Source organism: Salmo salar, chromosome ssa17 (genome assembly GCF_905237065.1).
Source record: "Salmo salar chromosome ssa17, Ssal_v3.1, whole genome shotgun sequence".
NCBI classification, from domain to species: domain Eukaryota; kingdom Metazoa; phylum Chordata; class Actinopteri; order Salmoniformes; family Salmonidae; genus Salmo; species Salmo salar.
In genome coordinates this window covers 14,686,297-14,700,633 of record NC_059458.1, presented here as the reverse complement: position 1 = coordinate 14,700,633, position 14,337 = coordinate 14,686,297, and the positions used below count along the sequence as shown (strand labels likewise).

Below are 14,337 nucleotides of genomic sequence, written 5' to 3'. Positions count from 1 at the left end.
TAAAAAAAAGTTTGCTTTTTACAGTGAACCTTTTTTGTGGGATACACATAAGGCAATTCTAGGTCTTGTGGCATATTTTGGTTAAACTATCCCCCAATTCAATGGAAGTGCAACCCTCTGCATGCACAGTGCATTCTTCCATCACATGTGCAGCTGATTCTCAAGATCTTGCACACTAATGAGATGCTATTGAGCCCACACTACTACACTGTCTGAACTAAGGACTACATGCTTTCTGGTAAGTTTTGATTACAATACTGGGTGGGGTATAGTAGCCTACAGTAGTGGGGTATAGTAGCCTACAGCAAAGTGTGTTTAAGTCATTTCTGACTTGTTAACAATTTCTGCTAGTTAGTTTTTGCTACCATGTGGTTTTTAGCTTGCTTGAGACTGCTAACCGAGGAGTGTTAATTCACCCGTTTCCATACATGTTTCATTTTAAAACATTTATCTTACAAAGGAGTTGTTTAATCTAACTGCTTAACTATTTATCTGTACATGGAATTGTATTTTTATACTTATTTTTTTCTAATCTTTACAGGAAAATGCCACAGGCACTATCTGATGTGTGGAGACATTTCACTGCAGCTAATGTAGAAGGAAAAGCTGTGTACATTTACAAATACTGTGCCAAATCATATGTGAAGAATACAACAAAGATGCAGAATCATAGGGCCAAGTGCATAAAGTTCCCTCAGCGTTCCCAACAAGCAACCTCTGACAAAAGTCCCTTTACTTCTATTCGAGGTGAAAATGATGAATCAGATACCTTATCGATAGCAACAGCTCATGGTCCTCCTAGAATCAGACGGTTTTTTTACTCAATGGAGGAACGTAGTCAGAAATGCTGATGAATGTCTTGCTCGAGCGGTGTATGCAACAGGTTCACCTCTGATGCTCATAAGCAATGTGTATTGGAAGAGATTTCTGAATGTTAATCTCCCAGCATATACCTCTCTACCCAGACATGCTTTATCTACTCATTTGCTAGATGCAGAGTTCAAGTGAAGGTCAAGCCCATCATAGAGAAAGCAGACTGTATTGCAATCGTCTCTAATGGGTGGTCACATGCTCGTGTGCAAGGAATAATTAACTACATCATCTCCACCCCTCAACCAGTATTCTACAAGAGCACAGACACAAGGGACAACAGACACACCAGTCTCTACATTGCAGATGAGCTGAAGGCAGTCATCAATAACCTTGGACCACAGAAGGTATTTGCACTGGTGCCAGACAATGCTGTGAACATGAAGGGTGCTTGGTTTAAAGTGGAGGAGTCCTACCCTCACATCACGCCCATTGGCTGTGCTGCTCATGCATTGAATCTGCTCCACAAGGACATCATGGCACTGAAATCAATGGATACACTCAACAAGAGAGCCAAGGAAATGGTTAGGTATGTTTAGGGTCATCAAGTTATTGCAGCAATCTACCTCACCAAGCAAAGTGAGAAGAATTGGAGCACCATATTGAGGCTGCCGGCAACACCCGTTGGGGTGGTGTTATCATCATGTTTACATCAATCTTAAGCAAGGCATCTAGCACATCACAGATAGTAAATTGTTGAAATAAACAAAGATTCACTATAAGTTGACGGGTTAACCGTTGTGTCTGCTGGAGGCTGGCAGAGGGAAGAGCAGTCGATTGAATGACCAGGGTCAATTAAACCAGTTTACCTCAAGTAAAAAGCCTGCTGAGATAAAAAGATGATTAAAAGCATCACTTATCCAATTCTTCTCAGTTATGATGCCAGAGGCAGACAGAACTTGCTTTGGCAGGGAAGAGGAATTTATTCTCTTCAGTGCATTGACTGTTTTCCAAAACTTAGAAGGATCCCCAGCAGTCAGAGATAGCTTGATTAAGCTTTTCTTAAAATCGCTTTCTTAAATCGAGATAGGACATCTGTTTCTCAATTGTCTGAAAGATTGTCAGTCCACTACAGAGTCCGTTTCCTTGAATTGGCCCAGGCCTGATTTCTCATCTGAATGAGCTCAGATAACTCAGATGAAAGCCAAGGGTTAGATCTTTGACTCTGAATTGTTTAAAAGGGGTGTGTGTATATCTGCCAGAGGAAGAAATATGGAGGAGAAATTTTCTAAAGCCAACTCAGGGTCAGGAACACAGGAGACAGTGGCTAAATTAGAGTAGAACATGTCATGTTATGATGAACTTCACAGGGTGGTGAAAGTGCATGGTATGAGCTTGATGCTCCTTTCTCAAAAATATTGAGGGTCTTATTGGCATGAAGATCGATAAATTCAAATATTCTCACTCTTATCTATAATAAATATCATCATGTAGGCTAGCCTACCCGCACGGCCTACCCTGTCTCTGCGACCTGTTGGTTAGAGTGCACGAGCCAAGACCAGAGTAGGCACATTTGCTATTTAACGCAACAGTTTGTGACAAAACTATTCGCAGAGTTAGATTTTTATTCGGTACATGAAAACTTAGGCCAAAATGTACATTGTGTGCACCACGTCATCACACACGGATTTTTAATCAACAACAAGTCTGCTTGGTGGAAACACGCGCATATTTTCTTTATGCAGATTTGAGAATAGTCACATTAATATCTATTGCCAATTGGATGGAAACCTAGCTAATGTTAAAGAAAGGCAGTTAGGAAATATTTGCCAGTCATGGTAGCATGTGGTTCCTCCCCTTGGTCTCCTCATATTCGAACAATTATTGAAACATTTACAACAATCCTGACAGCGATATAGTTTATAGTTCATGGGATTTATCCTCATATGAACTCATGTGACTACCACCAGTGCTGAAAGATCTGCTACTATAGCAACAATTATATGATTTCCCTTGTGTGAATCCTCATATGCGTGGTCAGACTATCTTTACGACGAAAATATTTGCCACAATAATGACAGCAATAACATTTCTCTGTGTGAATCCTAATGTGAGACCTCAGATTACTAGGACGAGCAAAACATTTGCCACAGACCTGGCAGCAAAGTGGTTTTTCCCCTGTGTGAATCCTCATATGAAGTGTCAGATCACCAACTCGATAGAAACATTTGCCACAATCATGACAGCGATGAGGTTTCTCCCCTGTGTGAGTTTTTCTGTGATAGTTCAGATACCCAACTTGAGTAAAACATTTGCCACATTCATCACAGCGATGCGGTTTCTTTCCTTTGTGGGCCTTCCTATGAGCATCCAGTTTTCCCATCTGAGTGAAACGTTCACCACAATCACTACAGCAAAATGGTTTCTCTTCTGTGTGACTCCTTTGCACTGGTGACCTTAGAGCCATGGTTTTTCTACCCTTTGAGCTTTGTCCTATTTCTGTCCATGTCTTCTTCAATTTGCACTGGGACTGACAGTCACTGGTTGGCTCTGAGGAATTATCTTCCTTAGGTTCTGTTTTGATCTGTTCAGTTGAGGCCATTCTGTTTTTGTATTCTTCACTTTGGGTTTGTGAGGACTGAGTTGGGTACTGATCATAGTCACTTTTCACCCAGGCAGGAGTGAAAACAGAGTCTTCCTCCTCCTGGATGATCCTGAATTCCTCCTGTTCCTCTTTAATGTGTATGGGGTTCCACTCATCTTGCCCCAGACTGGGGCTCAACTCCTGCTTACAATGCTGCTGCTCAGGGTGAAACTCCACTTCAGAGACAATGAACTGCTGAAAATCTGAAGGGAAGGAGAACGGATGAGTTAGAACTGAAATGCTGATTAGCTGGTTTTAGCAACGCTAGTATTTACACACTAGCAATGCTAGGAATTAGTTTGAAAAAAAACAGAAGTCTGCCAGAGGACAGAAGTTAAATTAAATGTAAACTTACTCTGAAGATTTTCTGTAGGCGTGGAGCTTATGCAGGGGGGGATTTTGGAGAACCCCCCCCCCCCCCAATAGAACATAAATTAAACAGACTTTCCAAACATGGGTCTGTTGTAGACCCACTTCCTCTTCGCTTACCTCATGTCAAAATAAAAGTCCTGCACGTGCGCCATACCTGCACAACAAAGAAAAAATTCAAGAAGTTGTGGGGGACTTTTATTTTGACATGAGGTAAGCAGAGAGGAACAGACCCATGTTTGGAAATTCTGTTTATTTATACATTCCATTCGATGTTTTATTTTTTTATTCCCCCCTGCATATGGACCAAACTTACAGACAGTGGACAAAGTAGAAATATTATTTTATTTCAATATTCAGCTTTTTTGCAAGCTAATTCCCATCAACGCTGTTGTGCAAATACTAGCGCTGCTAAGAACATTTACACACTGATTAGACAGGTGCTTATGCACCATCTGACATAACGGGGTCTAGGATAGGATGGCACAATCTTTTTTCCTTTTTTTAAGATAGTTCAGGATTTCGCTCTCATCTGTATTGTTGTCGATTGACCCAAACAGTTCTTGAAGTGTGTATAAAGGGCAATCATTTTACCAGCAGCCACAATCTGACTCTACTGATTATAATGGAAGGCGCAGATCTCAATACTGGTCTAAACACCACTAATGGTCCATTTAAAAAATGCAAGGGTAGTAACAGCGAGCGACTGTATTCAGTAATCTCTGTTACCCAGAACTAAAGTTTTGCATAATTGGTCAGCTCTTCCATTAAGTTCTGGATCCATAAATGTGAAGAGATGCTAGAACGAGGAGCGGATCGTTTATTCTACTACATGTAAAATGATGAATATTGATTGGATTTGTGATGCAAATTAATTCTTAATTTCTCTCGTTATATGAAACCTGCGGTATTGATTGTAGAGTTAGAATGGTAGAGTGGACAAAGCCCAACCCCCTCGATCAAACCACAGACATTTCCTGTAAAATATCAGGAGGGAGGTTTGCCTGACGACTCATCCTGAATTTAATTCCACTGCTCTAAATCGACAGCGCCATACATTCAGTCTGAAACGGACATCCTGGAAGTCTTTTGGGTTCATGTTAAAATGAGGGGTGTTGTACAAAACAAATTCATCAACGATCGGATTGTCTCTAACCAATCGGAGTATCAAAGACGTGACGTGATTCATGTCGGCCGTATCTGGCCTAAGCTATCGGGTTTCTGGGACCAATCAGAACGGTCAGAATGTGTTTGCATTCTAGAAGAGGTCAGGGAGGAAAGAAAATCTAGACAATAGAGATAGATAGAGGACTCATACTTGTATCTGTGTCATTATAGCCTTTGTGACAGCAGGGCAGCGCCATTGAGGCAATCTCCATTTTGAAGTAGTCAATTTTCTTCACGATTGGCTGATCCCTCCTGATGACCCAGTTTGACATAACTCCAACAGGGTCACCAGGAGCGATCAGCCAATGAAGTTGGAAATCCCACTCAGTTGACTACATTAAAATGATGGAAGCCCTCAAAAGGTTTTGCCCATGCTAATAGGGCCTTTTGGCCACTAGATGCCTCAATCATTCTTTATGATCCAGACTCATCATGGCAATGAAATGTTAGTGGGCGTGGGGTTTTGCCGGAACAATGTGGATGAGTACTCAGGCTAGTGGGAGGTAGGTTGCTGCTGATTAACAGCGGTCTGCACTGGAAGGGCTGTAGTACACACAGGCCACAAACGGCTGCCAGCAGTGGGTCTGCAACTGTTTGCTGGAGACAGCATTATGCAGTCAAATACATCCAGAGTGAGATTAAAAGATGTGTTCTGTTTATTGTCAAATACATTCATTATCGTATTTAGTTGAACTTATGGAACGACATTCCAACATTGTTTAGCATTAGTATTCCATGGGTTGGGTTAAATGCGGAAAGACACATTTCAGTTGAATGCATTCAGTTGTACAACTGACTAGGTATTCCCCTTTCTCATCATGTGTTTGCATTAGTTTCAATACAGGACTTTTAAACTGGAAGGCGAACATCCAATTTCCCTATTGTTAATGTTGCTCACCTCACAATTGTAGCGCTAGTGGCCCAGTGGGAGCTTGCTAGCCATAAGAGTCCAACTAGACGTTCATTAGGACGACTTATCTCTCGTCAGAAAGGTGCTATGCCACGATCAGGACAGCATGGAACCGGCGCGAGATATGGCTTGGAAAACACACCTCAATCCCATTATCCCCACTGACAAATCGAGAATGAAATTCTATTTCTTTTGTCAGCTTGCCAAACTTCTCAATTTGTCAGTGTGGATAATGGGATAATAGAGCTCGCCAGCTTGTAGGCCTATAAGACGGAAATGAGTTAAGTCTGGTTCGTTCAGCCATTCCTATAAGAGAAATTCATGGAGAAAGAAAAGGGTTTTGGGATAAATGCCAGAAATAGAGGTTAACACAGGCTTAGGAGATCTTCTTCTGTGGGTTTTATGGCAGACTACAACCCCAAAAGGTGTATTACTGGCACCAACTAGACGGGGCTGAAAAAAAACAAGGTATAAATAAAACCCATACGTGATAGGGAAAATGTACTTAATCCACCCACAATAAAACACCACATTGACAAAACCCCAAATCTCCCACTTCTTCCTTCAAATCTCCATATCTCCCTTCTCAGGCTCTATGACCTGAGAGGGTGGTTTGGCTTGCGACAATACTCCATGCAACTCCTTCGCCGAGAAGTCTTTCACTCCCAGGAACCGTTCTGCCCCGTCCACAATGACATCTATTTTCCTGGACTTCCTCTCCACCTTGGCGGTGCCATTAATCCCCATAGCTATAAAGGCCACATTGTTAACCTTTAACATATCAGCAACCCCTGCAGCCTTCAGTGAAGGCCTATCCAACACCATGGATTCTTCAGGAGCACCATTCGAACCCTCAACCCTTTAAACAGTCGCTGCATATGAAATGCTCTGGATAGCCCTGACTTTGGCCACCTCATACTTTTTCACCCTTGTTGGGCATGGGCATTCATGGTTCACACCACAATTGCAACATGTTACATTTTCCATCACTTTTAAAACACATGATATGATCTTTTCCACAACTTGAACATCTCGGCTTCTCCTTTCTGCAAACACTTGAAACATGTCCAAAATCTTTACAATGATCACACTGCATTGGTCTTGGAACAAATAAATTTTTTCATAGGAGATCTTATACATTTTGTTCTAGGAGATAATATCAGTCAGTTAACATTACCTTTATGAATTCTTTGTGCTTGTTTTTATTAAATTAATGCTTCAAATTCACAAAAAGTTACGTTAGCTGATGAAGATTATCTCAAAACAAAAAAAGGTATAAAAATCTCTAAAAGGGGCATTTCTATACTTCATATTCATCATCATTAAAATTCCTTATATTAAGCAAACCAAACGGCACAATTTTCTTGTTCTTTTTTACAGATAGCCTGGAGCACACTCCAACACTCAGACATTATTTACAAAAGAAGCATGTGTTTAGTGAGTCCGCCAGATCAGAGGCAGAAGGCATGACCAGGGATGTTCTCTTGATAAGTGCGTTAATTTCACCATCTTCCTGTCATTCAAAATGAAACTAGTACTTTTGAGTGTCAATGTATGGAGTAAAAGTAAAAAGTACATTCTTTTCATTAGAAATGTAGTGAAGTAAAAGTTGTCAAAAATATAAATAGTAAAGTACAGATACCCATACAAAACTACTTAAGTAGTACTTTAAAGTATTTTACACCACTGCCATTACTATTGCTCTCTATTTGGAGTACAGCGCTTCCGGGGAGATAGAGGGAAATCAACTTGACCATTACTTCGTTTATGATTAGCTCAAAGGCTGACAACAGCCAGTTTCAAATCGATAGCCCACCTTTGTCATCGTGAGTGTCGTCCGCATCATCCGCATTGGCCGCGGGGGAATTGCCGGAAGGACTGTTGTTTATTGGTGAGCCGGGCGTCTGCCCTTCTTTGCAACTCACCGACCTGTACCTCGACTCGGTCAGGCTGAGTTGCTTCTCTAGCATTTTGATTTGCTCTTTGCTTTGAGAGACTTCTACACTTAACGCTCCACAGCAATCCTCTACTAATTTGCAAATCTCTGTCACGGCAGCGGAGGTTAGAATGTCCATGACAGAGCTTATCCGTTGACGTAAAACACTCGTCTCAGACATTTTAAACCCTTGTTTTTTTTTTTACCGGTCACAATTACTGTAGAACTATTATGATGATTAAAAACCTTTAAAAAAATGTTTTACCCAGCTTGTTCAATAAATACTAATATTGGTAAGAATATCTGTCTTATTGTCAACACCCCACCATCTTCGATAACTGTGACCTTCCTTGCGAGCGCATCCGGTTAGTTAAGATAGACAGAAAGCGCCACCTACCGCGTGGAGACTAGGAGGCCCATTACTCAGATAAATATTTGAGTACTTAACATTATATTTGTAGAATTCTCTTACGGTAGGAATTATTCCTATAGCTGACAGAATCGCTGTTTAATATTGAGTAAATCATGGCTTGTATTATGGTTATTGGTTATCATGTTATCAACTTGAATAAATCAAATCAAATCAAATTTAGTTATATAGCCCTTCGTACATCAGCTGATATCTCAAAGTGCTGTACAGAAACCCAGCCTAAAACCCCAAACAGCAAGCAATGCATGTGAAAGAAGCACGGTGGCTAGGAAAAACTCCCTAGGAAAAACTCCCTAGAAAGGCCAAAAACCTAGGAAGAAACCTAGAGAGGAACCAGGCTATGAGGGGTGGCCAGTCCTCTTCTGGCTGTGCCGGGTGGATATTATAACAGAACATGGTCAAGATGTTAAAATGTTCATAAATGACCAGCATGGTCAAATAATAATAATCATGGTAGTTGTCGAGGGTGCAACAAGTACGTCCGGGGAACAGGTCAGGGTTCCATAGCCGCAGGCAGAACAGTTGAAACTGGAGCAGCAGCACGGCCAGGTGGACTGGGAACAGCAAGGAGTCATCATGCCAGGTAGTCCTGAGGCATGGTCCTAGGGCTCAGGTCCTCCGAGAGAAAGAAAGAAAGAAAGAAAGAAAGAAAGAGAGAAAGAGAGAATTAGAGAGAGCATATTTAAATTCACACAGGACACCGGATAAGACAAGAGAAATACTCCAGATGTAACAGACTGACCCTAGCCCCCCGACACATAAACTACAAGCATAAATACTGGAGGCTGAGACAGGAGGGATCAGAAGACACTGTGGCCCCATCCGATGATACCCCCGGACAGGGCCAAACAGGCAGGATATAACCCCACCCACTTTGCCAAAGCACAGCCCCCACACCACTAGAGGGATGTCTTCAACCACTAAGAAAAGGCCGAGTATAGCCCACAAAGATCTCCGCCACGGCACAACCCAAGGGGGGGGGGGCAACTCAGACAGGAATTAGCACTGGAGTAATCTTAACCTCAGACAAACTATGAGGTTGTATTAGTCTCAAGATCTGGTGCAAAACAAAATGCAGAAGTCCTGCAGAAGCGTATACAAAACTTCTGACAATTATCAACTTTTGCCCTGCAGGATTGCATTAGTCCTGCAGGTACCAGCGCAATTCCTTCATAGTGGCCCAAATTCCTGTAAGATTCCCGTGGGACTTTGTAGTAAGGGGTATGTTTTCTTTCCTTGTTTTCCCAGTTAACCATCCTAAAATTCATTCATCCTAACATCCATTCATCATTCATCCTAATATCCATTCATCATTCATCCTGCAATATCCTTTCATGATTCAAACTGCAATAATAAAACGGCACCAGACCATTCAACTGCAATCCTCCTCTCTGTTTTAATGGCAACCAACATGATAGCCCCAACTCAAACCAGCAACAGTTGCATCAAATACAGTCCTTTTACCACCAAAACTCTGATATATATCAGAGTTGTGGTGGTAAAAGGACTGTATTTGATGCAACTGTTGCTGGTTTGACTAGAATACAGTAAAACAGTATGTAAACAAAATTAAAGTGACCAGTGTTCAATGACTCTATGTACATAGGGTGAAGCAGTCTCTAAGGTGTAGGATAGAGTACTGGGTGGTATCCGGCTAGTAACAGTGACTAAGGTTCAGGGCAGGGTACTGAGCGGAGGCTGGCTAGTGTTGACTTTTACAGTCTGATGGACTGGAGATTAAAGCTGAACTGTCTCCTCCTTCTAGATGGTAGCGGGGTGAACAGGCTGTGGCTCGGGTGGCTGAGGTCCTTGATGATCTTCTTGGCCTTCCTGTGACACCGGGTGCTGTCGATGTCCTGGAGGGAAGGCAGTGTGCCTTTGACTGCACCACCCTCTGGAGAGCCATGCAGTTGCAGACTGTGCAATTGCCATACCAGGTGGTGAGAAAGGCTGACAGGATACAGGATACGTTCAATGGTGCATCTGATTTACTCACCCTACCTCAACCCAATTGAGAAGGTTTGGGATGAGTTGGATTGCAGAGTGAAGGAAACGCAGCCAACAAGTGCTCAGCATGTGGGAACTCCTTCGGACTGTTGGACAAGCATTCCAGGTGAAGCTGGTTGAGAGAATGCCAAGAGTGCGCAAAGCTGTCATCAAGGCAAAGGGTGGCTACTTTGAAGAATCTCAAATATAAAATAGATTTATTTGTTTAACACTTTTTTGGTTACTACATGATTCCATATGTTATTTCATATTTTTGATGTCTTCACTATTATTCTACAATGTAGAAAATAGTAAAAATATAGAAAAACCCTTGAATGAGTAGGTGTGTTCAAACTTTTGACTGGTACTGTAGGTATTCTTACATAGGTATTTCTCTTGTCCAGGTGGGATAGGGCAGTGTAATAACGTCATCCGTGGATCTGTTGGGGCAGTATCCACTTTGTCCCTTTGCCTCTTTGATTGCCTTACGGAAGTCAGGGCTAGTCTGTTTGTACAGTATATGTCCATGTTCCCAGTCACCTTGCCATGGTTAAATGCAGTGGTTCTCGCTTTCAGTTTTGCTCAAATGCTGCCATCTAGCCACAGTTTTTGGTTTGGATAAGTTCTAATCGTCACAGTGGGAACAGCATCTTCTATGCACTTGCTGATTAACCCAGTCACCGAGTCAGTGTATACTTCCATACTATTCTCAGATGCGGCCAAAAGGCCATTTAAGCATAGGCAGCGCCATTGAGGGCTTCCGCCATTTTAAAGTAGTCAAATGGGTGGGTATTCCTATGGGTTATAGCCTCAATGGCACTGCCCATGCTGTCACAGACGCTATAATGACACAAATATAAAGATGAGTCTTATCTTTATGGTTATTTTACATTCATTTGAATGCAACAAGAGTTACAAGGCACTTACAGGTCACGTTTTTTAATCCTTCAAAATAAGATGTCCTGTGAACTGTGTAAAATGAATAAAATATAAATTATGGAACATACGCACAATAAAGTATACTAGCTATAAACACATGGATTTCATTAAGTAATCATGTGATATATTTAGTATTGCTGGCAACGAAGCAAAAGTGACATTTAGGTTCCTAAAGGAAGAAAAATAAATGTATTACTTTTTATGTAATTAGTTACGTACGCCTCTCGGAAGAGGGAACGCAACACCCTGCTACAACTCAACTCCCCGTTGTTTGAAAGAGGTATGGGACTGTAGGTGCGAGTAAGGATGACAAAAGGCAGAGAGTGGTACCATTCACAAGGAATTTATTCCGTCACACGGTCATTTTGGGGGAAAGGGGCTGAACGGAACCAAAGCAAAGAAAGTAAATGTCAAAGCCCCCTCTCCTACCTTACCACTACTTACCTAACCTTTAGCACCACCTGGTGCGCTAACCAAAATACAGGGGGTGGTCCGCCCAGGTCTTACCTAGTGTGCATAGACAGTGAATACTACGGGTTATGTATGCCCGCAGGCCTCTTGCCTAAACACTCCCTCGGTGCCTTCCCCTCCCTGGGAATAAATGAAACAGAATAACACAAACAATTTCAATAATCAAAAACACTGCCTCCAATGGGGACACACATACCTTAGAAGTAGCAGCTACAAAGTTCTTAACAAAAAACCTGTCTCTCAGCAATAACAAACACAGGACACACACATCTCTATCTGAGAAACAACCAGCACAGAATATAACCCTCAGCTCTATCTGAGAAACAACCAACCCAGGATATAAACCTCAGCTCTCTTCTGAGCAACAGAACACTGGCTTATATAGCTGGAGGAGTCTGTAATGGGATACAGCTGTATCCTGACGAGGGGGCGTGGTCAGCTCTCCAATTAGCAAAGGGGGTCGACCAATAAGCTGCTTGCGGGAATTTCAGGAAGCCATCCTGAAACACACATACATACAAAACCACAACACAGAAACTGGGGATTTGTTTTGTTTGTGATCAACATATATTTTTTTCGTGGATAAAGCCATATTCGTTGAATCCTCAACTATCAATCGATTGAAAATGTCTCAACTACAGTTTCTGCGTGAGTTTTTAAATTAGCGTGTAATGGCTGCTGCTGTCGAAGTTTTCGGAGCAGTTGAGAGAACCGTACCTGAGTACCAAGAGGAGAATAATCGGCTACGGAGACTTACTGCGGATAGGTTTGTATGTACAACACAACCGTGTATGATCTCCTCATTCTACAATGTTTTAGAAATATATTATTTCCGACAGTGTTATTAATAAGCCGTCAATGTTTTGTGATTATTGGTGTCGTAAACATGTAGCTAACTGGTTAACGTTAGCATTTTGCCTGTTTTGACATTTCTTTGGAAATACTAGCTACTATTATCGGGTATTTGATAAGCGGTTAAGCTAAATAAACATTTAATCGGCATTTGGTCCCCAGTTATTGGCCACCTTATTACATCCGTTTAATTGTGTTAAAAAAGAGACATCGATCTCTTCTCCCAAGTGTTTAGTAGATAACTGGCTAGTTGGTTAGCTTTTCGGTTTAAAAACATTTACTTGCATGTCCACCTTTCCTACCTTTATGCGGTCTCCTGCTGACTGAGTGTTAAAACATGATTCCTCACCAACATAGTTTTCATAGTTGGAACCAAATGTCTTATTTGGTTTACAGATGCATCTTATGTTTTGACAAAGTAGATAGTAGTTTAATGCTAAAATATAAAGGAATATGAATAATCTACATTAAATAAAACATCAATTTCAGTGATGAGTATTGACATGAACAGTAAAACACTGTGTTGGTGTTGCAGTGATACACTTGGAATCTTAGTGAAGGAAAAAGACAAGACATGGGTTGAGTAAATATATATTATATTGCATATATTAGATTCATAAATACATACATCAAAGCAAACAAAACGACAACTAAATCTCGACCTCCATCCCTATATTGTCACACATATCGCAGTAAAAGTCCAGCTCCATCGCCCTCTCTGGGACCCACTTCAAACAGCAGCAGTGGATCCAGTGCTGGCAGGAGTCGCAGGACACACTTGGCACCTCCGACTCACGCTCCTGAGGGGAGCTTGCAGATGGAACACGCTCCCGCAGCGGGCACAGCAGATGGTGTTTTCATCTACTTGTATTTGAAAAACAAAATCACATTGATGAACGTGGAGGTATTACGTCAACAATAGTAGTTGATACAACTGAGAGAAGATTATGAAGTACCTGAGGGTGGCGTGACAGAGGTGGCCATTGGAGCGTTTCTTTTCTCGTTAGTATCGTGGCAAGGAACCAAAATACGGAGCGGATTTAACTTCTTCAGGAAAACAGACCTAATGTAACATGTGGAAACAAACATCATTATATTTCCATCCAGATTCACATTTATTTATTTTCCAAGCTTTAGCACACAATATTTAACATACAGAAGGTTTTTAAAGGACCAAACTATTATCTGCTTCGTGTTTTCATTTTTGCCATGGAAAGCATATTGCGATACTGCCCTATCGCAACAGCCCTATTAGGCAGAGCATGTTTCATGAAAAGCATTTCACTTTTTTACATCAATACCTCTAGAGGAAGCTGCAGGGGTTTTTGAAGGAGGTGGGAACTGGTGCTAAGGGCTATAGATGTATGAAGAAAATAAGTGTTAAACATAGCAGCTTATAAAACACATGCATAACAGTAACTATTTAATCATTTAACATGTTTACCTCTGGAGGTGGTGGTTTATCACAAAAACCTGGAAGTGATTTGAATTTATAATTTAAAAAAATGGACAAACTTTTGAAATAAATCGCTTTTTCTCTTTAGTTTATTGAGAAGTAATTGGAAATAGATTCTAGATTTGCAATTTGTGATTGGTACATAAACATTTTTTTTACCTTAAAATTAATAATATTCCCATGGATTCTTGAAGAATATAATTGATCGATGCCTCGTACCCCAACAGGACCCCAAATATAAGCTTGTTTTACTACAATGTAATTGTAAACATACACTTTATAGCCTCAACATGTTTAAAACTGTCATTTTGATATCATAGCTGGTCAGTCCTTACACCCATAGCTCTGTCTATGAATTTGAGAGTGG

General features: G+C 41.2%; 1 protein-coding gene across 1 annotated transcript; it reads right to left on the bottom strand.

Moving 5' to 3' along the window:
• Positions 1–2,417: 2,417 nt before the first annotated feature.
• Positions 2,418–8,184, bottom strand: LOC106575254 (oocyte zinc finger protein XlCOF8.4). The gene is made up of 2 exons (XM_045698872.1): positions 7,717–8,184; positions 2,418–3,657 (listed from the first exon to the last, which is right to left on the bottom strand). The coding sequence occupies exons 1-2, from the start codon at positions 8,015–8,017 to the stop codon at positions 2,810–2,812; spliced, it is 1,149 nt and encodes a 382-aa protein (XP_045554828.1). The 5' UTR covers positions 8,018–8,184; the 3' UTR covers positions 2,418–2,809.
• Between the last annotated feature and the right edge of the window lie 6,153 nt (positions 8,185–14,337).